This window comes from Ambystoma mexicanum, chromosome 3p, assembly GCF_040938575.1.
Source record: "Ambystoma mexicanum isolate Mex_15411 chromosome 3p, UKY_AmexF1_1, whole genome shotgun sequence".
NCBI lineage: Eukaryota > Metazoa > Chordata > Amphibia > Caudata > Ambystomatidae > Ambystoma > Ambystoma mexicanum.
In genome coordinates, this window is record NC_090925.1 from 113,402,688 (window position 1) to 113,429,394 (window position 26,707).

Sequence of the window (26,707 nt, forward strand, 5' to 3'; positions counted from 1 at the left end):
AGTGATCTCATGAAAGTGGCCTGGAAGAGGGTGTAGATTCATTTAGGCAGCTTTGTATGTGTTTTTAGAATAAAAATGAAACTTTGCATTTTTTAACACTTGCTTGTCTTGCCCAAAACAATGGTCTCACGACGTGTAAATCGCTCCAGAGAAAGCGATCAACAGTAATGATGGGGCTTGCAGAGTCTGGTGGGAGGGGGCATTTCTCTTAAGAGCGTTACCGTGTATGGAGAGAAGATGCCCATGGCAACGCGGGGCGTTCCGCCCGCCTCAGCCACCGCGCGGTGATTGGACGCCGGAGACGCCACTCCGCGCCGTGACGTCGCCGTGGGTAGAGGGTCTCGCGCTGACAGGAAGCGGCTGCATGCCAGGAAGAGGCTTCACGCGCCAGCAGCAGCAGCAGCAGCAGAGGAGGCGGTGGTGAGATGGTGAGAGAGGGGCAGGGGCTGTGCAGGGAGGAGAAGCGGCGGAGCCTCAGCAGCCGAGCCTGGGGGCTACTGTGCATGGAGGGGGAGCAGAGTGTGAAGGCTGCTGAGGAGGAGCAAGCAGAGCCGGCCCGAGGCACGGGCAAAGCTGCGCTGCTTCCTCGGGCGACTCCTACTCAGGGAGGCCGCGCCGGCGTCGCCTCCCAGGCCTCTGTCCTGCTCTTAGGACGGATGCCCCCTCCCACCAGACTCTGCAAGCCCCATCATTACTGCTCATCACTTTCTTTGGAGAGGTTGACATGTCATGGCTCGTTTAAGAGACCATTGCTTGGGGCGAGAAGCTTCAGTGTTCATACATCCACGCCCTCCTCCATGTCACGTCACTTAAATGAGATCGCTCGAAGCGTAAACTATGTTCATATTTAACACACCAGAAATAGGTAGAATGTAAGTCTTGAAAGTACATTTTTAAAACTCAAATTGGATTTTCTTGCCTTCTGGTGAATTTCTTACTGGTATTTGTTGTCTCCCATTCAACATGGGGAGAATAATATTGCAATTTGTTTTTGTTTAACCTGTTTCTATATGGATTTGTGCGAATACATTATATTTGTTTTAATTCCTATTTATAAAAGACAGAGTAGTGTTCAAAGCCAAACATGTGAGTGAGGGGGAAATGAGTGGGCACGCAAGTCATGTATATATGCACATTTGCCAACATTCTGTGACAAAAAGATGTAGGATTTTTCAAGTTTCAAAATAATAATTCCCATAATAATTTAATCACAGGAAACTACAATTTTGGCACCAATGAAGCATTCTAAAATACTCAACCCATCAAACAGCACAACATGGAACACATTTTCTAATGTTAAAAATGTATAATTCTGATGGTAACTTGACACCAAATTCAGTTACCTAACTTCAAAGAAGATGATCACACAGAGCTGGTAGGTAATGTTTGTCACTGCTCTGTAGCAGTAGCCCGGGCAATACATATGTATTCCTGCAGTGCAAGATGAATAACCGCATGGAGATTGATACCATCATCAGTCTGATAGGCAGATGCTGTGTGATGGTGGTACGCTCTGCCACTTCCCTTCACTGGTGGTTCACCTAAGGCATATCCTGGACAGATCAAGAAGCTGTCAAGTCAGTGGGTTGGTCTGAGTGCTTTCAAAGTAATTGCCTACAAAGCCCCCTGCACAGACTAATTCATGTGTTGCATGCTTTGTCCTGCAGCCTGCCTTCGAGTCACATTAATTACCTGCCACTGAAAAAAGCAGTAGGATCTTTCACCGAAATCTTTAGGCGGTAGGACTGCTTAAAAAGCAGTAGCCTACTGCCTACATCTGTAGGGTTGGCAAGTATGTATATGTTCAAGCTGTGGGAAGAGGTTGCAATCCTGGACAGGTTGTTTTCCCACATTGTGGCCATGTGGTGTTTTCTAGGATGTGTGACCATGTGGTGTTTTCTAGGGTGTGTGTGTTTGTATCTTTTTTTCAGATGGTGGCTGCTACCGTGCTTGTGTTTTTTTTTTTTTTTTTTTTTTAATTTTTAGATTTCACCCAGATTATCATGTTCCAAGTGCAGACGCTTACCCACAATACCGCATAAAAGTGTTATCAAAACACGTCTCTTACTAGGATTTTTTTTTTCCTGGGAAAATTTCACTATGGATTGTTGGGATTAAAAGGTGGGCAACCTTTTCATTTTGCCAGTGTAGTTATTGGAAAATCTCCCCCCTCAGGTAATTTTTCTGGTGTAGTTTTTTAAATGCCAATGCTCTTTTGCCTGGTGCACTTTTTTCTAATGTGTAAATGTTAATTGAATCAAACTTGTATATCTTACTTTATGTACACTTACTATGTGGTTTAGAGGTGCCAGCTTTAGATTTTTACTATGGGACCAGAAGTGCCCACACCTAGTGATGTGAGGGAGCTGTACCCATCCCAAAACACTTTACAGCACGTTTCACAGCAGGTATTGTGGTCGGGGGAAAGCCATATGATTTAAAGGAAGATCTAAACAGAACATCTCAGCAACAGTCACCTAACCTCAGTTGTCATTGCAACATTCTATTATGTGATCCCCTACGTCCCATTTTAATTCCTGCACCTCGCCAACGTTTTGGCCTGCTCGCCCCCCCAATGTAGGTGCTCGGGGAGTACATTGATAAGGCTTTCTTCTCATTTTGTCTGCTACTTCAAAACAGCTATTGCCACACTGGCAGATGTGGTGTCCTGTCATAGTTTCGAAAAAGTAGTTCCGAATGACACAACTTTCAAATACAAAGTTTTGAGAGAAATACATTTTGAATGCATTTTTTTTAATGTTAAAGGGCTTAGTTTCGTATAGTAAAATAAGTGTTTTAAAAGGCACCCAATAAAAAATGCATTCAAAGTGTTTTTTCTTCAATGTTTTGTCATTTTCGAAACTTTGACTGTCGAACAGTCACTATGAACCGGTAAACGTTACCAGTGGCAAATCGTATACTGGACGTCACATTGTATTTGTCACCTGCCTTACTCATGGCAACATGTTTTTAATATAGCTTTCCATATTTTGTGCATTAAAGACAAAATAATTTGAAATCATTTTCTGTAATATCACTGGTCACCATTTATGCAAATAAGGGGACCTGCAACTCTTATTCCACTCTGGGGCCCCGCATATCCTAGCGCCGGCCATGGTGCAGGGACTTGAAGGGAGAGGGTAGGGGAGTGGGTAGCATTAACGTAAGATGCATTGGCATATTAACTGGATACCACTAGTCCCTGAATCAGGGAGGGGTTGGGCACTAGTCCGTGCGTTGCTTGGTTGAAGAGGTATTTTTTTCTACTGCCCAGACCCATGTCCAACGTAAGGTTGAAGTGTTGGTGGAGCTTTGTCCCTGTAGATTTAGTGGTGTAAATGCAGACAAACATGTTTGTGAAGCTTTAGGCTTAACAGTGCATTTAGTTTGTAGCTGACTGTAGGTGTTGGGTTTTGACCCCCGGTGTACTGGGTCCAGACGCACCGTTGCTGGGGCGTCCAGCAAGACACCAAATGCTGCGTCAAGCAGCTAAATGGGCAGGGGGGCACCCTGCAATGACCAGCCTCACCCGTTCCACCAATGGGGGAGGGAGGGCGCACCATCCCTGTGGGCACACGGGCCAGGATAAACGCACAGGCTGTGATCACATGGCATATAAACAATGACTGACATGGACACCAGTTGCTCACTCCTGGAGTCTGCTGCACTGCCGCACGTGTGAGACTAGGCCCATTTTTATTAACTGTAGTCATTACTCATTCTTCTTAACGGGCAATACATTTACTTTAAAGGGGCCACACCACACTCCTCCTTTTCTATAACTAAACAACAACATTAACCATATAACTGAGCACAACATTGGGTGTATTCCTGTCCGCACACCCATTGCATTATTGGCGGCAGTTGGCCCATTGGCCACCTGGTGATCCTAGATTCCAGGATCAAGCTGTTTACCTCGGGGAACCGTGCTACAGTCCTCCCACACTTTTTGGAGATACCGCATGGCACTTCTTTGGGGGTGCGACAGGAAAAACACATCCGTCTTCCTAAATGGGGTCTCCTCCCTCTCGTTGCACCAGCTGAACCACGGGTGGTCTGGGCGGTCTCCTTCCCATTGCTTGTCAAGTGTCTTCCTTTGAGGCTGTCACTACTGCTGTTGCAATTGGAACAGCTGGTGATGGGTCTAGACCAGAGGTCGCCAAACGGTTGATCGCGGGCGACTAGTAGCTCGCCTGAGCCTCTTCAGTCGCCCGCGCTGGAAATACTGAAAAAGAAACTCTATTTTTTTAAGTTAAATTATTCAATGCTGTGTTTTTGCAGTTATTTTCCTTGAGCAGGATCCAAACCCTGGTCGTCCCAATTGGGGGCATGGAGCTTGGCTGCAGTGCCACATGGAGCTGCTTGCAAATTCCCTGACAGATGTCGGTATCACGTTCTGCTTCTGCAGGCCGCCTGTAGTACCAGAGTTGGCCTTGTGCGCCCCCGACACTGTCTTGCTTAAGAAAGCTGCTCTTGTTTTCCAGAGATGTCAGAGGGGTTGGGGCAGGATCAGGATCATTGTGACCACGCCATGAAAATATCACAGCAGCACTGCTGCTCGCCTGCAAATGTTCAAAATAATATTTAAAAAATGGTGCAATTTCTTTCATGTGGCTTCTTTCCAAACTCCACACTGTACATTTCCACTTTAAATCACTTCCATGACACAGGTACACCCACTTTTAGTGCATCAAGCGATCCATAGACACGATGTACAGTAGAAGCCTACCAGGGTAGCTCAGCAGGTTGACAGACCGATGCTGAGATGTTATATATTCAAACCTAAATGCTGTATCATATCATAAGTGTTTCAAGGCGCGGCAAGGGAGGGGGAACAGAGAAGACAGACAGTGATCCTACTAGGCCAGGTGTCATTCAGATCACACAAGTGCATGGGACGGGGAAGGAGGAAAGTGCGGGGGCGAGGGGAAGGGGACAGTGCAATACATGGGATAATAAAAAACAATCAGTAGCGTCCGGCCAGCTGGTGGCAAGTGCAAGGGTAGTGCAGACATCAGGTGTCAAGTGCTAGTGGCGGAACTGTAGGGGTACAGAACAGTCCTTAAGTGCGGGGGTTGGCAGGAAGGCAGTGCAGGTGTGCAAGTAGGGGCGGAGGGGGTGGCTGGGCTTGAGAACAGGGGGGTTGCCAGGTGACCAGTGCAGGTGACCAATGCAGTTTCATTATCGGCCAGGCAGTCAGCGGGGGAGAGGAGGAGAAAAGGCAGAAGCAAAGAGAAAGGTTTTGAGGTGCTTCCAGAACTGGAGATGATTCTCCTCAAGTTTCAGGGAGGCTGTTCCAGAGATCTACCACCAACTCGTTGCTTGGTGAAGCGACTGACCCTGCGGGAGGTGGAGGCGGATGAGCGAAGAGCTCGAGAAGGAAGATATTTTGGAAGAGGGAGCTGAAGGTATTGAGGCCCCAGGCCCCAGAAGGCCGTGTGGACCATACCGAGGGTTTTGAACTTTATCCTCGCAGCCACTGGGAGCCAGTGCAGAGATTTCAGTCCTAGAGAGATACGATTCCCTGGGCTTGAGGCCAAGGACAAGTCTTGTGGTCCTGTTCTGGATGAGTTGCAGAGGGTCGGAGAGTAGAAGCAGGCAGATTTAGAAAGAGGCTGTAGCAATAGTCCAGCCTAGAGAGAACCAGAGCTCTGGAGACATTGAGCACCTGGGGGAAGGAGAGGAAAGGAATAATGCCTCTGAGGAGGTGCAGCTGGTAGTGTGACGACTTAGAGATGTCAGAGATGTGAGAAGAGAAGGAGAGTGTGGAGTCGAAGATGACCCCGAGGTTTTTAGCCTCACAGGTGGGAGCAGGAGGAGGGCCAAGGGAGGCCGACGGTTGTAGGTCAAAGGATCGAAAAAAGGGTCGACAGGACAAATGATCTCCGTTTTTTTTTAAAACTTTTTTTTGGGGGGGTTGGGGGTCCCCAACCCCCTTTTTTTTTTGCTAAAAATCACTTTTTTTCCAAAACGAAAACCTAAAAAAAAAATATAATAAAAAAAAAAAATCGATCCTTTGTCCTGTCGACCCTTTTTTTTCGATCCTTTGACTAGACACTGAGGCTGACCAGAGTGACAGGAAAGGTGGGAGCAGGTGTTCCAATGATGCTCCTGTTCCGGTAAAGCCGCTCACCGCCGCACCCCTGGAGGCCAACCCGGGCAGCAAGCACCCTGCCTAAGCGAGCCCGGAGTGTGAGCCACTCACCGCTGCAGCCTGAGCTTTTCAGCAGGTGGTGCCGCTTGCAGAGGGTCCTCTGTGCAATATCTCGACGCGTCAGGCCTGGCCTTGGCAGCCCACTGCATTATTGCTCTGGCAGCGTCCTGCCCACAGCGGGGCTCCCTCTTCACCAGCCAAACAAATTGTGTGGGCAGCCACAGGAATGCAAAACGGGGCTGCCATTGTTGGGGCACCCATAAAACAGGCAAGGGGGCACCCTGGAGCGACCAAGTTCACCCGGTCCACCAATGGGTGGGTGGGCTCACACACTGCATCTTCCCTGGCTCTGTGGGCACACTGTCCAGTCTAAGCACACAGGCAGTGATCACACGCCAGGCCACACAGTGATCCATTGCACCCGTTGCTCATTCCCGGAGTTTGCTGCCGCACGTGCGGACAGAGGCCCCTTTTTATTAACTGTAGTCATGACACATATCCTTAAACGGGCAATACATTTACTTTAAAGGGGCCACACCACAGGTGTCTGGACTGTGTAGTGCTCTTTTTCTCCTGCTAGTTCGTGGGGCAACAGCCATGTTTGTGACTTTGCGACCGCCCTAAGAGGTACTCCAAAGAGGCAAGCTGCATCTGGAATTTGCCTGCTGCTTTGGGCTGGGAAGCTTAAGTACATGCAGCTGCAATAATTGATGCGACAGAGAACCACTTTTTAATTGGTAGGCCTGGTGAGTGGGAAGGCGTTTTTGATAACCTTGTTTACCTGTGCAATTAAAAGTCTGTCCCAGTTAAAGCAACACTCGGTTGTGCGGAATGCTTCCACTCTGACTTGAATCCGAGCGTATGTTTGGGTCTCTGACAGTGTTTTATGTATCCGGGGAAAAGGGGCCACATTCCTTAATATATTCCAGAATTCTCCATTATTCTTCCCTGTATGAATCGTGTCTTGCCAGTAAATTTGTTTATAGGATGCTTGTGTTGGATAGGTTTACTGTCCTTCAATGCATGCCCCTGAAAGGAGAACCAGATGTTGGAGGCTGCTTGTGTGTGGGACTTGATCTCACTGAGAGTGTTTGCTAACAGAACACAGAAAATGGCAGTGTTGGTTGCTCATGTAGCTCTTATACTGCTCTGAGGAATCTTTGGAGCGCTGATGAGGGACAAAAAGTCTCTTACTCACATTTGCTGTTTTTGCTGTTTGTTTTCGAGCTGAAACCCCATCTACAATCGTTTGGAGGAAAATGCATTGCTTGGTCCCTTTCCATAAGATGTTCTCCCCTTATTCAATCTAGTTAAGCCCACAGTACTTATGTATTTTTCCCTCTAGTTTGTATAGATCATGGCCTTGTGGGTCATGTGAGTTCACATTACATAAGTGGGGGCATTATGGAGATCTGCGTAGTTAAATACGACTATCGCAGCTGACATAACATTACAAGTTACTTGTGGGTCAGAAGTTACATGTAGGTGGCTGTGCAAGATGTTACTCTGGGTTGTCATGATGCCCTGTCTCCCACTTTATACAAGAGCTGCCAACACTCACCCTTATGTTTTGCCCCAAACAGAGTGACTTTTCAGAAGACCAGATCTGTGGTAAGTGAAGCCTGTGTATTTTTTATGATGGGTGGGGTCCTCTCCTGGTTCTCTTGAACCGTGCATGCCCTGTCCTGTCTCTTACTCACCCCAATCTCTCTTATGCTCTCTGCAGATTGAGTTCACACCAGACCAGCTAGCTGGTAAGTGTTGCATTCCTTTAGGTGGTGTGCGCGCGGGTGGAACTCCCGTTTCATTACATGCCGCTTTCTTGCACTTGGATTTGAGTTTTTTTCTTTCTGCCCTCCTCATCTTAACACTAACCTACATTTCCATGTGTGGTTGCAGTTCTTGATCACTCGCTTGTTCATGGCTTCTAGTGTGGTTTGTTATTAGTCAGCTGTGTTATTGGTATTTGGGGAATTGGGCGTCTGCGCAATTTTAGGGCCCCTCTAGTATGTCATGTTTGTTTTTAAACTTTTTTTTTTTGGGGAGAGAAGGGCGAATCATGTTGCTTCATGACAATTTGAAAGCACTGAAGCCCCTTCGCTAGGCAGCCAATAGATAACCAACCTCCAGAGCAATGGGAGCCCATAGTAATGTAGTGGGATTTATAAAGCGCCCATGTCACCCCTGGAAATCGTAGCACTTTAGAGGCGATGGAGAGCAGATCGAAAACAATGGAGGTAATGGCTGGAAGGTTTGGAATTAATCCTAACCTCTGGCATTGCTGTGGGCAACCCTCCAGATCATCTTTCTTCTCCTGCCAAGCCATTATAAAAGGGGAAAGACAATGTGCAAATCAAGCATGCTCCAACTGTTTCAGTGCAGATGGGGAATGGCCTAGCAGTTTGGGAAGGGCTGCTCCCATTGGTGGCAGTAGCTGACTGATTTGCATATGGCTGGACCCCTTTTGCAATGGTGCAGACAGGCTATAAAACGGTGGTGTGGAAGGTTGCCCAGAGCAGGGCCAGTGTTTCAGATTCATTCAAAACCTTCCCATCACTTTTTGGTTATAGTGATGATTAGCAGACGGCAGTATTGTAGCTGTTATCTCTGGAATCGCCACATTTTCAGGTTTCTTGGACACAGCTCGCAGTGAAGAGGGCTGTTCCTTACACCTTGAGGCAGCCTGGTGAGAATGCCTGCCACTGGGTCGCTCCCTCCTGAATCTGGGCAGAATGAATGGGCAACTAGAGCATGGTCTCTAGTGTCCATGATGCTGGATGTAGAAGATATGGTAATAGTTTCACTAACGACATAAATAGCATTATGTGATCGACATATAGTGATGGGGGGCAGGTGTAGGGGCTAGCATAGGCGGGATCGTCTCACTTTACTCTTTAGGTGAGTATTCTGACCGTATTATGGACCATGTGAAGCAGCGATGGTTGCTTTTCTGGCAGGCCCAGATAAACAGTCCCATAGTCCCTCCGCAGTGATGGTGAAAGCATTTATAGCTATTATTTTGTGTGGGGAAAGACCAAAAGAGCAGGTGGGAGAAGCATGTTTTCACTATTTCAGAGATTTGAAGTCTGTTATAGATCTGAATGCGCAACAGTCCTGATATTACTCATGCTGGGCTGGGTGCAGGCCATTTGCTGAAATTGTGTGGCCAAAATGGGGCCTCCTTGTGACTGTCCTTTGCATGAGTGGCAATAACCTTGGTTTTATTAGGATTAATGTTCTTGTCAAGGCATTCTTGGTTTGTGAAGATGCAGCTCTCTGCACCAGACCAAAATCTGGGTAATCCTTTGTAATTCGGGCAATCATCAGTATCCACTTTGCCAAAAGGTTTAATGTACAGGTTAAAAACAATATAGGCGAGGACCCGAGGTACTCTGCATGTCGAGGTGTGGGGTGACGTAACCATCACAGGGCAATATCGCACAGACCAAAACTCCAAGTCGTTTCTAATGCCAACAGGTCCATGTTAACTAGTGGTGTGGGTCTGAGCCCTGTGGCATGTAAAGGAGCTGTTTTTACACTGCCTTTTAACTTTACTGGCGATGACTAATTTATATGCTGTGTTGTGATGAGGCCAAAGCACTATGGTTGATTAAATATGTTCTGTGCTGGGTGGGAGGGAAGGGGGTTGTTGCCTAGTTACCTTTTGAAAAGTCTATCCAACAAATCGTGTAAATACCAGGGTGGCTAGGCCTGTACCAGGGATCCACCCGAGCACCCATGTTTGCTAATCGCCCACTAGGTTGCTTTCCTCTCTACATTCATAGTCCTTGCATGCCAAGGAATGCACACTCACAAGGCCTAGTAGGTTCGTCCAGGGAAGTGCTGTCAGGCTGGTGGTGTAGGTGTTCATAAGATAACCAACTGTACTCCTAATACAGAGTCTATCCCTTCACCCACCTATCTGTGCGATCGGAGTACCATGGCTCACCGCCCCCTCCCCCCCCCCCCCCCCAGTGCCCCGGCCCTTTTTGGTGATTTTGGTATTTCGCCACTCAATGCCTTCTAAGGTTTCTGTTTCATTACATACTCCATCATAGTGCCATCAATGAGAGCTTTGTGCGATTTCACAGTACTTTCAACGCTAGAAAACCGTGATCTCCAACCGTACGTATCCGAAACTACATTGTCTTGATGTGTGAATGTAATCATAGTGACGTGCTTGTGCAACTGGGCGATGCTGCGTTGGAATGTTGGTGTCTGCATACGGACAGTATCTGAGGTTTATGGTAACCCTTCTCCCTCACCACTCGTCATTCACTGCTCCCTCGCACCATTATTAACTTTCTCGGACTTTGTGAATGAGGATGGGCCTTGCTGCTCTCCTGGTCACTATTCCTGCATATTGGATAACTCGCCCTTCCCTAGATATATATCGTGCAGCCTTTGGGGCTCAACGTTCCTCATGTCATCAGTCTTGTGTGAGTGGCTTATCTTGGGCGATGGGCCAGGACTCCCCCCAGTCATCTGTTGGATGTGGTTGAGCACGGTGGGACATCTATTCCCTTTTGGAAAGTGTCCTATCTTCCCAGTATACTGAAGGCTGTGAGGAGGATGCTTTGTGCATCCTGTGGGGCTCGTGTACCTGGTTTCAGGGGTGACCAGTACTAACTTTGTTGATCCCTCACACCTTCACTTTCTGCCTGGGCTGCATCTAGCTTTGGCACTGATGAACCACAAAGGGCTCACGGGCACCTAGTGTCTCCTCTTGACACCATCCTGCAGGCACGCTCGAGAAGCTACCCCCAGCACCTCAATCTCTTATGGAATGATCACTCTTGCTGCTGGTAGCCACTCCCTGTCTCTGCTATGCTTTTCAGACCATTCAAACGGACTCTTATTTTTATTTTTTTGAGGAGCATATCGCCATCCCAGCTCCGCCCCTTATTAGGCAAGCTGCCTACTCAGTTACACAACCGCTGCCACACTTCCCGTACTGTACTTAACTAACACATTTCCTGTAGCTGTGTATTATGGGGCCTAAATCCCAGTGGGCCTTTTTCAATAGTAAAGTAAGTTGCTGCTTACTCTGGCGTCGTACAACTCGTAGCAAATTCTGGTAATGTGCATTCCCTAGATCTTTTTACTAACTGAGCCTGGATGTATTGTACATGCTCTAGCTAACCAAGCATCAAATGCTGCACTGTTGCCTTCCTGTCATGGTTGGAGGACTGCCTGCATAGTTTTACCTGGATTAACGCCTTGCCTGGTGGCTGTGATACTCGAGCAATTTTAGCTTCGTTTGCCTGTATGAATGTTCACGTCTTGAGGCACTGTGGTTGCGCACATCTGCCTTAGTTATGGCATTCTGCACAGTACTTTATTGGACTAGTCCAAAATTTGACTTTAGCCCTGTGTTTGGAACTTGTCTGGGGCAGGCTCCTTTACGAATGGTTAGTAGGAGCCCTGTTGTTGAAATTGGCCTAATCTAATTAGACCAAGCTAAAGATAGACATTTAGTATTTAGTATTTTATTTATTTCTATAGCGCACCAGGCCCAGGGGCAACCGGGCGCTTAACTTAGTTACAACAAGATGAAGGCATGACAAGGCATGTGACAGAGTATTACAGGAGTATTACAAGAAGATTTACAAAATTTACAAAGTATACATTCAAGCGCATATAGATAAGGCAGTGATATACAGGATAGTTAATAATGGATGCAGAGTAGGTCAAAGTGCAAGTAGGGCAGTAAGCTGGTGTTAGCTGTCTTGGGAGGATAGCCAAGCTTTGGTGAGGTGTTTGAATTTCAGGAAGGAAGGTTCTGCTCTAAGGTCATTGGGGAGTGAGTTCCAAAGTTTGGCTGCCAGGATGGGGAAGCTGGTTCCACCTGATCTTTGGAGATTAAAACGCGGGATGACAAGGCAGTTGGCTTGGGCCGCTCTGCGAGGTCTGGTGGAATTGTGGAAAGAGAATCTGTTTGCCAGGTAACGAGGGGCTTGGTTGTGGAGGCATTTGTGTGTGAGAGCCAGGGACTTCAAGGAGATGCGATGTGGGATAGAGAGCCAGTGCAGGTTGCGCCTGGTGCCAGATATATGCTGGCGCCTAGGAATGTTAAGGGCCGCTCTGATCGCATTGTTTTGGACAATTTGTAGCTTGTTTAAGTTGCGGAGATTAGTACCTAGGTAGAGGGCATTACAGTAGTCGACCTTGGATAGTACGAGGGTCCTGGCCAAGGTTACGCAGTTGGCAGTGGTTAGGAACGGGCGACAGGCAGTGATGAGCTTGCAAGTATACGCTGCTGCAGATGAGACTGCGTTGGACTGTCTAGTCAAGGATAGGGTTGAGTCGATGTAAATCCCTAAGGTTTTCGTGTCCTTGGCAATAGGGATGGTGTTCCCATCAATGGTGAAAGACTTGAAAGCAGGGTCAAGTTTAGTGAGTTTTTGTGGTGAACCAAGAATGAGGAGCTATGTCTTTTCATCATTTAGGCAGAGGCCGTGTTGGGCCATCCACGCTTGGATGACCTGGTAGATGGCGTTGATGGCGCGGGAGTCAGTTGTGTAGTCTCCTGTGATGGGGATTAGTATCTGTGTGTCGTCAGCGTAATTGGTATACGTGACGCCCAAATGGTCCAGAATATCGAAAAGGGGTTTGGTAAACACGTTATATAACGTGGGCGAGACACAAGACCCTTGAGGCACACCACAAGAGACCGGAGCGGGTGGTGCGGCCGCAAGTGGGGAAAACATGCGCATAGATCTATTATCCAGGAAGGATCTGATCCAAGTAGAGGCATTTTCTGAGAAATGTGCGGCTGATTTGAGGTGATGGCAGAGAATTTTGTGATTGACAAGATCAAAAGCAGCAGAGAGGTCCAGGAGAAGTAATAACGCCAGTTTGCCTTTGTCTTTGAGCTCTTCGATCTGCGTTTTTAAATCGATAAGGGCGGTCTCAGTGCCATGGCGAGGCCGGAACCCTGATTGCCTGAGTCCCAGAAGTTTATATGATTCAAGGTATTCCTGAATTTGTAGGTAGGCCGCGCGGTCAAGGATTTTTAGTAAAAAAGGTACAGTGGTAATTGGTCTGTAGTTAGTGGGTATGCTGGGATCCAGGGTAGGTTTTTTCAGAAGCGGGATGACCCACGCATCCTTAAGATTGTCCGGTACAATCCCAGAGCTGAAGGAGGAGTTGATGAGCGTAGTGATGAATGGTGCTAGGTCGTGAGCTGCTTCCTTAATAATAGGTGCAGGACAAAGGTCACCCTGACAATTGGAAGGTTTAAGGCTAGTGATGATCTTTTCCACTTCGAGAATGGAGAGTGGAGAGAAGCTAAAAGGAGTCAGAGAGTCTGTGCTAGAGAGGTTTATGGTAGGTATAGGGATCTGTAGAGGGTTGGATTGAAGGCTAGATTGTTTGTTGTTTTTAATTTGGAGAGTGGCAATCTTACCTAGGAGAGCTTCTTGGATTTTGGAGCACCAGGTGCTATCTTTGGTACAAGTGTCAGGTGGAGTAGCAGGAGTTTCAAGTTCTTTTAGGATTTTAAACAATTCTTTGGTGTTAGATTTGGCTTGTTCGATACGTTTGTTGTATGTGTCTTTCTTTGCCTGGAATATAGCTTCCTTGTAGTTAAGGGTGGCCAGGAGTACGCGTGATTTGTTAGCTGGCGAGTGATTGCTTCTCCAGGGGGATTCTGCAATTCGTTTTTCTTTGCGCAGGGCTCTGAGATGGGGTGTAAACCAAGAGTTTAGGTGGGCTCGAGGTTTAGATTTTCTCAGTTTCGAGGGTGCGATGGTGTCTAAGGCTATAAGCATGGCCTGGTTGAATGTGTCGACCAAGGCCGTAGGGTCAGAGCATGAGGGATCCCGGTCATTGAGAGCTGGAAGGAGGAGGGGGAGGAGTCTATCGCAGGTAATGTTGCGTTTGTTACGGGTGGCCATAGCCGGGGCAATGTTGTGAGGGAGGCTGATAGGTTTGGACTCAATATTGAATGTAATTAAGTTGTGGTCTGTCCAGGCACACTGTTGGTTAGAGGTGATGTTGAGGGCGGCTAGCCAGTCAAGGGTTCTGCCCTTGTTGTGGGTGGGTTGGTTTAGGAACTGAGTGAATCCAGCATTAGTGAGGATGTTGTCAATAGACGAAGCAGCAGTGTCCTTGGGGTAGTGGAGGCCTAAGTTAAAATCCCCCAGTATCAAGACCTGGGAGATAGCTTTGGTGTTGTGTGTGAAGATGTTAGAGAGGTCCTCCGCGAAGGTGGATAGTGGGCCAGGTGGCCGGTAGAGTAGATGGAAGGTGATAGCTAAACTAGCTGTCACACCTAACCATTCTGTCAGTGCTTCCAGAGTGGAGGCGTGATGTGTGGCTGAGAGGTGGAAGTTCAGAGCGTTTTTGTGGATGATGGCGATGCCACCTCCTTTAGATTGGATGGAATTACGGTCATGTCTGATAATGTTGTAGCCTGGAGGGATAGCGAGGGAGAGAAGAGGACCTGAAGCTGGGTGGAGCCAGGTTTCAGTGATTGCTATAAAGTCGAGGTCAAGGTTGATGATCAAGTCAGCTACTTCTAGGGCGTGAGCCGGGAGTGATCTGGCGTTGATTAGCGCGCCTTTGATATTGTTTGAGTTAGGGGAGTTGGAAGATGGTGGTAGATTAGGTGAAAGTGTAGGTGGTGACAAAGGGAGAGGCAGTTTGATGCGGTGAGCTAAATGATGGGAAGCGTGGGTAAAACGCGAGCCAAGTCTAGCATTTCTCAAGGAGATAGAGCAGGGTAGGTTAGGTGAAGGTCTGGTGGCGAAGTGCTGGATCCAGAGGGCTGGGTTGTTGAGATAGGGGTTGGTGTGGTGAGCGTAGGATGGCATAGTAGAGGTGTGATGCAAGTAAGAGTGGTAGATAGAGGTGGTGGTAAGGTATAGTGCAGTGCAGCCAAAGTGCAGTATAAGGAGGAGAAGGGAGGGCAGCAGTCTGGTAAGTAGGATACTGAAAGAGTACAGAGGAGAGTTTGCAGTAGTTAGACTGTTGGAGGGGGGCATGTTGACCTAGTAGAGTCTAAGCGCGCGTGGTCTGGTAAGGAACATGAGGGCGACCATATGACACTTACACAGTTGCAGTGGTCCGTTAGCGACCATAGGCACAACACAATTGCAGTGGTCAGTTAGCGACCATAAGGCACAACACAATAGTAGTGGTCCGTAAGCGACCATAAGGCACAACACAATTGCAGTGGTCAGTTAGCGACCATAAGGCACAACACAATTGCAGTGGTCAGTTAGCGACCATAAGGCACAACACAATAGCAGTGGTCCGTAAGCGACCATAAGGCACAACACAATTGCAGTGGTCAGTTAGCGACCATAGGGCACAACACAATTGCAGTGGTCAGTTAGCGATCATAAGGCACAACACAATAGCAGTGGTCCGTAAGCGACCATAAGGCACAACACAATTGCAGTGGTCAGTTAGCGACCATAAGGCACAACACAATAGCAGTGGTCAGTTAGCGACCATAAGGCACAACACAATAGCAGTGGTCAGTTAGCGACCATAAGGCACAACACAATTGCAGTGGTCAGTTAGCGACCATAAGGCACAACACAATTGCAGTGGTCAGTTAGCGACCATAAGGCACAACACAATTGCAGTGGTCAGTTAGCGACCATAAGGCACAGCACAATTGCAGTGGTCAGTTAGCGACCATAAGGCACAACACAATAGCAGTGGTCCGTAAGCGACCATAAGGCACAACACAATTGCAGTGGTCAGTTAGCGACCATAAGGCACAACACAATTGCAGTGGTCCGTTAGCGAACGAAGGGCACAGCCAAATAGCAGTCATGAGGCATAAAGCACTGGGGGCTGAAAATGACTGTACTATTAAGAGGTGGCAGCAGTAACGCATAGAGGCGGCGGAGTTGGAGGCATAAGCGTATGTAGCAAACAGTTATCGAAGGTGAAAGAAACCGAGTTCAAATGTTTATGATTGCGGAGTAGCAGAAGACATACCAGAAAGCACAATAGTGTAGACTGAGGGTATCCCCTCTACTCGCAATGGATTAAAGGTCCGAGTAGACACTGTACAGGGGGCAAACAGGGGCCTTAGTGCGGGCCTTTGTTGAGAGGCCGGCGTTCCCGTCTGCCGGCGGAGGGGATAATCATGAATGGGGAGGTCAACAGCTGATTCGTGCGGCCAGAGCCTCACTCTGGTGCCGCGATGCGCCCGCCATTGCTGGGCCAGGCGGAAGAAACCGACGAAGTCAGTCGATTCTCAAGAAGCGTTGCGCCTCAGAACTCGACGTACAACTGGAAAACAATAAATGTGCACGATGGGCATACCTGACTGTGATAAGGCAACCCTCGCCCTTGAGGGAATTCGATGAGGCAGGGTGATCTGAAGCACGGCCGAACCGTGTGTAGCTGGAGATGCTCCTCGGCTCAGGAGGCTAGTGCTCCCGCCCTCCTCCGTGGTGTGCTGCTGCGGCTAGAACGATGAGGGTAGAGTTCGTGGCCCCTAACAGGCTCTCAACAGGCCTTTGTATGGCCTTCGTAGGGCCGCCGGCACATCCGCCTGCCGGCGGATGTAATGCACAGGATAAGCGAGGCTTAGCCTCGTTGTGGCGCCGCGATGCGCCCGGCATGCGGGGGTCAGGCAGGAAGTAGGACAAGGCCAGGCAGGCCTTCGTTGCAGCTTACCAGCTGTTGCGGTTTGCAGCGATGGGGAAAGGGCTCCTGCCCTCTTCCCTTGGATGGGGCGACGAAGTGAGGCCGAACAGGCTCTCAACAGGCCTTTGTATGGCCTTCGTAGGGCCGCCGGCACATCCGCCTGCCGGCGGATGTAATGCACAGGATAAGCGAGGCTTAGCCTCGTTGTGGCGCCGCGATGCGCCCGGCATGCGGGGGTCAGGCAGGAAGTAGGACAAGGCCAGGCAGGCCTTCGTTGCAGCTTACCAGCTGTTGCGGTTTGCAGCGATGGGGAAAGGGCTCCTGCCCTCTTCCCTTGGATGGGGCGACGAACTGAGGCCGAACAGGCTCTCAACAGGCCTTTGTATGGCCTTCGTAGGGCCGCCGGCACATCCGCCTGCCGGCGGATGTAATGCACAGCATCCAGGTGCAAACCTTACTATACTAACGCTTGTTATCCTAATCAATAGTCACAGGGATTTCATGAAGTGTACAGTGAATAAGATTTAATTGAAAGATGAGTGAATCTGCCGACACATGTTTCAACCCTCACAGGTCTTTCTCAAGGCTGAACCAATACAGGAGCCAAATAATTGAACATGTGTAAGTGAAGTGCATGCCCCACAAAGCACCAAAATGGCCCACAAAGCACCCTGACTTTCCCACCCATTCTGAGCATGTGTTGCGCGCGCGCGCACACGCTGTTGCTCCTCCACTGAGCATCATTATATGCAGAACTGGGAAGGATTGACTTCCGTGGCGCTGTAGCCACATGTTGCTGTGCACTATGCCTCACTCGTGGAAATTGAGTCTCATTGTGAAGGACCAAGGGGGGGTGGTGTCTGTACTTCTGCTCTCTATATGGTAGAGGAGAGGCACAGAGGACCCTAGCCAAGATTCTCTATTATTGGTACGTGGTCGAGCAATCGAGGCCTAGCTTCTCAGGAGGTGATGCAGGCTGGTTCTTGAGTACAGGGTAGTCCCCAAGTACCCACAAAGGAATGTCTGCACACTGTATTAGTTAACCTTGTATATTAATTATATAGAGACTGTTATGTACAATATCATAACTCGCTTTGTACTCGGTTATTTATAATGGCAAATATACAGTTCTACGTGGTACCACAATTACTATTAATTATATTGCCAGCCCGCAGCACCCATTTCGAACCTCTATTTGTGGACCAAGAGATTTTGACCTCAGAGAAACTATGGACCACATTATTTCATACTAATAGGAAAGTAGTGAGATATGCCATAGTCAACTATTTACAGCAGCTCAAAATTCCGATGTATGCACGGTTAAGAAATTGAGTGTCAAGCGAGTTTTTGTGTAAAATGTTTTAATGAAACACCAGGAAGAGCATTGTATTAATCTGTCTTATCTACAAAAGATCTAATTAATTTTGTCTTGTTATTTAGTTTGAATACTTAGAATATTTGTCAAAAGCGTACATGAGTTTTAAAATTGTATATAAGTTTTTTAATCTTAATATTTATTGTCTTGCAAGTTGAAAGGTCTAGATTGCGATCAAGACCAAAACAACTATGAATAAAAAAATAATAAAGTTCTACGTGGTACCACAATTACTATTTGATCTCTTTAAAGTGCATCAACTGTACGGTTAAATATCACACACATCCGTTCGTAAAGGAAACCAACAATAGATATGCGGAAAGCAGTTGGTTAGAACAATTGGCAGAATACTGGCCCCGATACCTAGACACAGTTCTGTGTGGATATTCTTCCCCCCTGCCCCCCCAAACTTAGCAACATGTAAAATAAAGATATAGCACAAGCCCAGTCCATATATTGTTCACAAGAGACTTTCCAATAGTTCTGCAACCCCAAAGTACCTGGTGTTGTAGCGTTCCTCGTCGGGGAATCGACTGCCCTTCTTGAGTGCCCTCCCTTTAAGGCAGGAGTCACGGGTCGTCCGAACAGGGTGAACTACGGCAGTGAAGTGGCAGCTTCGTTCCTAGCGGTGCTCGTCGACGGGAAAATGTAAACGTCCTGCAAGGAAGAGGCGTGCGGGGTACCTAGCACTGGACCACAAAGAGTTTGAAGAACTGTGGCCCAGCAAGGGCGTTGAGTTGTCCGCGTCTCTGTGGTCTTTGGGTGGCGGGAAACCCACCGGCGGATGCTCCTCAGCGCGGCGACGGTCTGGCCTTCTCCGGCGGGATAAGGCGGGCGGCGGTGCAGACGAGAGTATCCTTTCATCAAATGAAGTTCTTGGGCAATGGGAGCATGGCGGCTCCGTCGGCGGCGGTGGACTGGCGGGCAACAGTCTCTTTGGGATTCCGCGGCAGTCCCTGTCTCCGGTCGGCAGCATGTCGTAGGTCTGTCTACCAGGGAGCTTTGGCAAAGGTGCATGATGGTAGCTCAGGAAGAGGGTGCCTTACCAGGTCCTCTCTGGGTCAGTCCTTGGAGACACAGCAGCGTTCAGATCGATGAAGTAGAGCAACAGCAAGACTTCCCTTCCAACAGGGCTTCAAGGCTAAGCTACTCATCGTAGTGGACTTCAGCTTCTGATCACGATTCCTAGCATTGAGAGGTCCCCAAATCTACTGTTGATCTCCCATGCATTCCGCTGGGGTCATACTCGAGCATCCAATCGCGGCAAAGGGCATTCATGCAGGCAGCCAATCAGGTAAATAATGCATTCAGGCCATTCACTTCTCTCCAGACACTTGCATCAAGTTATGTCTATTGGTACAAGTACCCAGGCATTCAACACGCCACACTGTATTCATACCAGTTTCGGGCAGGGCTGTCTGTCATTGTGTCAAACGCCAGATACTAGACATTCACAACACAGAATGCGTATTTGTCACACTCTATTCCCCCAGGTCCCACCCACAGGCGTACCTACCCACAACACACGGTTGTCGGGAAGGCTCCAGCCAGTCTGGTCGGCACTTCCCCACACTACCATATATGGAACTTCCGCCGAACAGCCAGTCAAGGGGAAGGGACAGTCGGGGCTTCCCGGGACTTCGGGAAGATTGATAGATTGAAGATCAAGGTAACAGGCGATGGAAAGCAATAGGCCACAGGGGCCATCATGTCCATCAGGAATCTACTGTTTCCAATGACCGGGACTGGGCATTCCAAAATGGAGGATACTCGGGGCACCAGTCAATTCAGCACGGAGCTGCCACCAGCCCGTACCCTGCTCTGTGGGCCACACACAGGTGCCCAAAAATATACACTAGGGGCACAGGGTTGTACCTCCACCCATGGGTGCCATAAGGGTATCCCATGGGGTCTGTTCACCAAAACCAAAGGAGAGGGCTGCACCGCCAGGAGTCCCACATGAACTGTGCGGAAAACACGACGGAACCCACGATAAAAGGCAGTAAAGGACAAGGATATGGAGGCCATGTCCCTCCGATGCATTTCCAGCATCACACTCATTACTGACCAATAATTCCAGCTTGGCTAACACTCCTTAGCCGCTTCAGGGACCCTCCGGCACAGTTACCACTTGTGCCAATACCTACCAGGGAACAGGTTTTTCCTTGTACCCACTACCCTAACACCCAGCTCTGGATTTCTTTTCTTCTTTCAGTAAATAGGTAGCTTTATTGTTGGTTCCAGCAAGTCACTTAAATACACGAGAGGTGTTTTATGTCTCCACCACTGGACCATCCACACCCCTGGCGGTTCTCTCAAAATGTCATACCTTTTTAACTCATTCCATGCATGTAGCCAAGCCTCCCTGAGTACTACATGATTCTTGTGTTTATGTTGGTATTAATCTGTTCATCGAGGTGTGGGCATGCTATGATCTCCAATTCCTGATCCAGCATTGTTCTGTTGGCAATGCATGTTCATGTCGCGCCCACACTATTTCTATGGAGAATGTCAAATGAAATGGCCCCATGGTGGTTCTAGCTGGGGTGCTTTTTACAATAAGAAATTGTTTTTTGTTCGCTTGCATGTCTTCATTCCTGAACATTGTGAATGAACTGGATGGCCCTGTGAAATAACTGGGACACTCTGTGTTCGAGCTACTGTAGATACGTTAAGCCCTTAAACCAGTTAAAGATGGAGCCAGAGACTACCTGGATCATGGGAGTGCACTGGTGGGGAAATGTCATCCGTGGCCGGTTATAGCTATACCCTATACATATTAGGTAGGAATTGTGCTACAAGATAAACTAATGACCAGAATTAATGTAAAAGTGTTTCCTCCCAGGTGAATAGCTTCTGGCAGTTGGTCTTCATATGCTCTTCCTATTTGTTGCAGATCTTGAATATCTAGCTAAAGCTTTTCCAATGTGGATGATATTTGAGGAGGGATACAGTTGTAATCCCACCCATTCCCTGCCCCTAGCTAATGTAATCCCTATGGCTAATCCCACCTATTTTTCCTAATTTCGTTGAGAGAGCTGTACCATGGAGGCAGCCATCTTGGACGACTGTCTCTAAGGCAGCTCTCTGGAAACAAGCAGTCCATCTTTTAATGATATACCATGCATCTAGAATGATACATTGAAGCATGCATGTGTAATCTTTTTTAAAATAGCTAAAGTAATTTCTATTTTGGGAGCTTGTTTTGATTAGTTTGACTTTTTTTTATTTAAACAAAGTCAATCATGTTTTATTGTTAAGGCATCTTTAAAATGAGTGGTCCAGCTGCCATTCCAAAAAACAAAAACAAGTGATAGAAGGACCCGAATACTCCACATATAAATAACTGTAAAACGTATCCTTCCTAGTAAATCGCGTGTGGGCAAACTCTATGGAGCCACGTAGTCCGTAGTATATTCAGAGTGCTCGGAAGATCATGACTGAGGCAGAGGGGTGCTTTCCAGACGTGGCGGGTAAGCACAGACATGACTTCAGGGTTATGTAATGTATTTGGGATAGAAACATATGGTCTTCGGTTTTTAGTATTTGTCTTGGATAATTTTCAAGATAAATAAAGTACAGTAAAACAGTCTGTGTAGTTCAGCACTGTTGGCTCATGACTGGCGGGCAACCCTCAATTAGACACACAATAGTCCTGATTTCCTAATATTACTGTGGGAAATATAATTTGTTACAGACTGACATTTTTGTTTGTATAGCTGTAACTGGTGCCTTGTACAGAGGGTAAGGTAACAGCCTACTTACAACTGTGAGATTACATGTAAATGCTACGAGTCACGTAACGTTCTATATATAATGCCTTTTCATTTTGGCTAAACGTCAGTCAAAGCCCCTCCTAGTCACAACCGATACATTTACCTCGTCATAGAAGGGGGAAGTAGTTGTCAGTAATCGGAAGCAGCCATTCTAGTGGAACACCGAAAACGCCTGCAGTTTCTTACACAGCGCAGTCTTGACTTTATCCTCCTGGAAATGTAGCCTCCTATCGAATGCAAGGCCTCAAACTAGCCTCAGTGCATTATGTTAAGCTTTCGAAAATAAGGTGAGTGGTAGCACTGCTTTTTCAATCTTAGGCCCTTCATTAATATTCATGAACGCTGAATAGAATAGGAAGCCCATCACTATCTGGCTTACATTTTATTGACCAGGTTCATCCAGTGAAGCACCTTTTCCTGCTTTATATAGACTTAACAATAGCCGGGTGTAAAACAACAACAAATGAAACAGCCAGCCAGGCTGTACCAGTATCACATAATGCAGTCTGCTGAACCCCAGTTCATTTTTTCCGCTGTAGGGTGGGAACGATCTCTGTGCACTGACCGAAGTTTTTCAAGATCTTTCTGACAAAAAACATTTAGCGAAGAGAAATGTCATCTTCACTTTTCAGCTCTTGTGTGCTTGTGCACAAATATGTTTTTGTGGCAATGAGGTTCTCTGATATCCTGCTCTCCATACTTAACCTGGTTCATATATACCTTGACCAACAGACAGGCCTGGACGCCTTAATTTTTAAAACACTTTTTTAAAAATGTATACTTTATTTAAGTAGGTTCATGTTTACAACAGAAATCGGTGCACTGGAAATTAACATCTATGTTTAAATTATGTATCGTTGAAGGCAGAAAAAAACCAAAGAAAAGAAAACTGACACAAGGGCCCACCTGTACCTTCCTACTCCCACACAGTAAACGAGCATTTGTTGTGCTGTTCCCAAACCATCGCGCATTCCTGACGATATCTCTTAACATTGCCCCACCCCCCCCCCTCCTTTCACATACTTCTCACTTTAAGGAGCCTCCTCCCTTGCAGAGAGCATACCCCGAACAGGGTCCCAAATGTCTGGGGGCCGGTTGCCTGGAGATGCTGTTCTACAGTACTCCAGCTCCATGTTGCAGCACCGAGCCAAGTCTCTTAGCCTTTTGGACAGCGTCAGCACTGTAGGAATCGACCAGAGTATTAATGTACATCTTTTTGCCAGTATCGTACCTATTGATAGTAATTTCTTCCCCCTCTTCGAGATGCCTGGTACCAACCCAAACATGCAGGTTAAAATATTTAACGGGACTTTGCAATTGACCATGCCCTCCGTCACCTCTACAACCTGCTTCCAAAAGGTAACTAAATGCGTACAGTTCCACAGCACATGCATGAAATCAGTATTATCTTTACTGCACCGGAGGCATCTACCATCACTCCCACTGTCGAACTTTGCCTGAACCGCTGAGGTTAGACTAACCCGTTGGAAGACTTTAAGTTGGATCAGTTTAAAACTAGTTATTGGCACTTTCTTAGATTGCTCACACATAGATTTCCATCTAGCATCCCTCACCATGTCCCTTTACCATTTCGCCATGCTAGTCATTACTTACCCAGGTGTATTACTTTGGGCCATTGCATATATTGTAGCCACTATACTTGCTGAATTACTATATATAACAGCAGGGAGACTGTTCCGGGTTCCGTCAGGGAATGATGGTGACCACGCTCTGCCTCCCAGAGTCTGGAATTGGAATGCTAACCTAGAAGTATTCCCCAAGCTTCTCCTGAACCTGTTCCCACAGAACAAATGATCTCTCCCCCCACCCCCCCCGCCCTTGGATAGAAGTATGCCAAGGCCTGCACCCCATACCTCGACCAATCCCCCTTTTTATTTATTTTTTTTCTCCCATGTTTGGGCCCAGGGCCTGAAATAAGTTTTGAGTGTACAGAAATGGGATCTGCAACCTGCGGCATAGCTGCTCCCATGGGTGTACTATACAAGCCGCTGGACCAAGTTGGCACTTGTCATTATCTTAAATGAGAACAGGGAGCTTTGTAACGAGTATGGAAATGCCGCTTTCCAATTTAACATGTGGGCATGAGGTCGGCACCCGAAAGGAGACAGACACCTGCGCTGCCAAGTAGTATAACTCTGTCTGGGAAACCAACTCCGCCCCTAGCCCAATTTCTGACTAGATATTCCCATCGTATCCTGTGCGTTTTCGGACTCCACAGCAACTTAATCGCCAACGACTTCAATTCGGCAAAGAATTGGGACCCCGGCCATATTGGGACATTCAAAAATAAGTACAGCAGTTTGGGTAAAACAATCACTACCTTCCTGAGGAGAGAGATCGGGAGAGGGCTCTAGCGGTCAATTCAGCTTCCAAGCGCCTACATATAAATACCATAGTTATCCTGAAAGAGCTGTGTTCTGGATCTGCCAATGCGTGTACCTAGATATTTGGCCCACTCTTGTTCCCATCGAAATCCCTCTGCGCCTACTGGTAGCTTCGTACTCTCATTCAGCGGGAATAGAATTGACTTGGACCAATTCACTCTCAGCCCTGAACTATTTCCGAACGCTTCAACTTCCTGGGCAGGGGTAGGGGGGGTTAAATCACTACTGGGGTTTCTAATGAAAAAGTCTGCATACAACAAAACCAGCTCATGGGTAGGGGTGTCACGGTATTAGTTTTATAACGGTACGATAAACTTCTTGCCAAATGACGGTATATCATGGTTATCGCGGTATAGCAGGCGGAGTTAACTAATCTTAACACATATTTTCTAAAAGGTCACAAATTGTCAGATTTATCATCACAAACAAAACCAGGCACACAGAGCCAGAAATGGGGTTTTCAACATACTTTCCACTGAAATGCCACCCCTTGCTTCCACCAAACACACATGTGGAGAGGAGGAGGAGGGGGGGGCCTGCTGCAACTGGGAAAGTAAACTGATAGCTTTTCTTAAGTGGTCATTTAGGCTTTTAGCTCCCCCACTGGCTACTGGGGAAGATGAAAATGTTGCCATCTTTATAACCTGCATGCCACAGATCAATGGAGGATGATGGTAGTATACACTCACACACTCTATTTACGTTACAGCCTTTAGTTTACTTACGGGCCAACATGTTACCCTTTGGTATGATAGTAGGGAATACCCACAGAGATTAGTGAATTTCACAGTGTGACCTATTATATGTAAATTCAATGATAGAACCAGGGAAATCCTCCATTGTCATATGTTTAGCAAACATTACCCATTATAAATATATAAACCCCAAAGCCGCCAACCCAGTAAACCCTTTTCCTTCTTGGCACTGTATTTATTCTTCCTATTGCTAACATATTGATTTTGTGTCAGGCACGTGTGGTTTATGGAAGGGCATTAAAAACTGCACCAACTGAAACTACTTTGCAGATGGCACATCCAACAGTGCAAGACCAAGACTGCGCAGAACTTGCTTACTGCAGCCTTTCCAAATCAGATTGAAAAGCACACTTAACGGTATAAACGGTATACCGGTATAAACAATGTGACGGTTATTATTGTTTAATTGAGTGGTTCACGGTATCTTTAACGGTATACCTTAATACTGTTACATCCCTACTCACGGGTGCCTCAAAGCGCCAGCCCCCATTGCTCATGAAGTAGCCTCAATTTCGCAGCGGGAGGCTCCATTGCTACAGAGAATAAAAGTGGGGATAATAGACACCCCTTGTGCATTTCACCCCCCCCTGGCTCCGCCCCCCCCCTCCTCCCTGGCCAACCACTGTCATCCAAATAACCAGATTTTGGCCATCACCCCTAAATACAGTACCTTAACACAGTAAGGGGGGGTTCCCCAATCTTTTCGAGCACTGCAAACTGGTAGTCCCATGCAAGAGTCGAAAGCTTTCTCCATATCCAGAAGCCCTGCTATTGCCTGGATTGAGGGGTCCACCTGGGACAACACCCCAAACAGCCTCCTTAGATTAAGAGCCATACTCCTCCCCGGAATAAAACCTGACTGATCCACGTGTATTATTGACGGGAGAAACAGCAGCAGTCTATCCACCAAAATTTTAAAGAAAATCTTTGTCTACTTTGATAAGGGAGATTGGCCTGTACGACACACGGTCCAGCAGGTCTTTATCTGGTTTTAATAGCCGGGTATATCTTACTGCATTGTAGGGGACAAGCGTCCTACCTAGAGTCCCTCGTCACACACTTCTAGCAAACCCCCTTGCCAAATTACTTTAAATTCTGAAGTGATCGCAGAGCCTTACCCAACAGGTGATCTCTAATTGCTTTAAGGATATCTTCTGCTGTGATTGCAGTACTTGGTGCTTCCACAGCCTGTTCGCTAAGCAGGTTTAGAGGAGCATTTTCCACAAAACTATGTAAACTATCTGGATGCTCTCTAGCCCTTTCAGTAAATACATTTTCAGACACTGAAATTCGGCCATGACATGCCCTGGGCCTGTCGCCAGGGTTCTGAGCAATGTATCGCCGGCATGTCATTAAGCATCCTCACCCGGTCTGCCTTGCGCCCCGTATCTACAGGCCAATTGCAGGGTAGCCAAGAACTATCTCCCTGTCAGCCTCTGCTAAGAATAAAACCTCCCCGATTTCAGCTAGGGATTCAGAGCGGCCGGTGTCCCACTGCCACTCTGATTCGTGAGTGTACGCTACAACCCATTCAATCTATTTTGGATGCTTTTCAACACACAACACTCGCTTGAGATACAGAGCCCACTCAAGGTGTCTTGCCTGCTGGAGAGTACCAGCGTGACTGT

The 26,707-nt window shown here is 47.4% G+C and overlaps 1 protein-coding gene across 2 annotated transcripts in view; it reads left to right on the top strand.

Annotated features, from left to right (window-relative positions):
* The first annotated feature begins 237 nt into the window (after positions 1–237).
* LOC138580140 (myosin light polypeptide 6-like) overlaps positions 238–26,707 on the top strand; it is an 80,050-nt gene continuing 53,580 nt past the window's right edge. Inside the window, exons 1-2 of one of the 2 annotated variants that reach the window (XM_069650457.1) lie at positions 238–428; positions 7,738–7,765. In XM_069650457.1, the coding sequence (XP_069506558.1) occupies positions 426–428; positions 7,738–7,765 (31 nt within the window). In that variant the 5' untranslated portion in view covers positions 238–425. The remainder of the gene's footprint in view (positions 429–7,737; positions 7,766–26,707) is intronic. The other variant, XM_069650456.1, reaches the window with a different exon arrangement.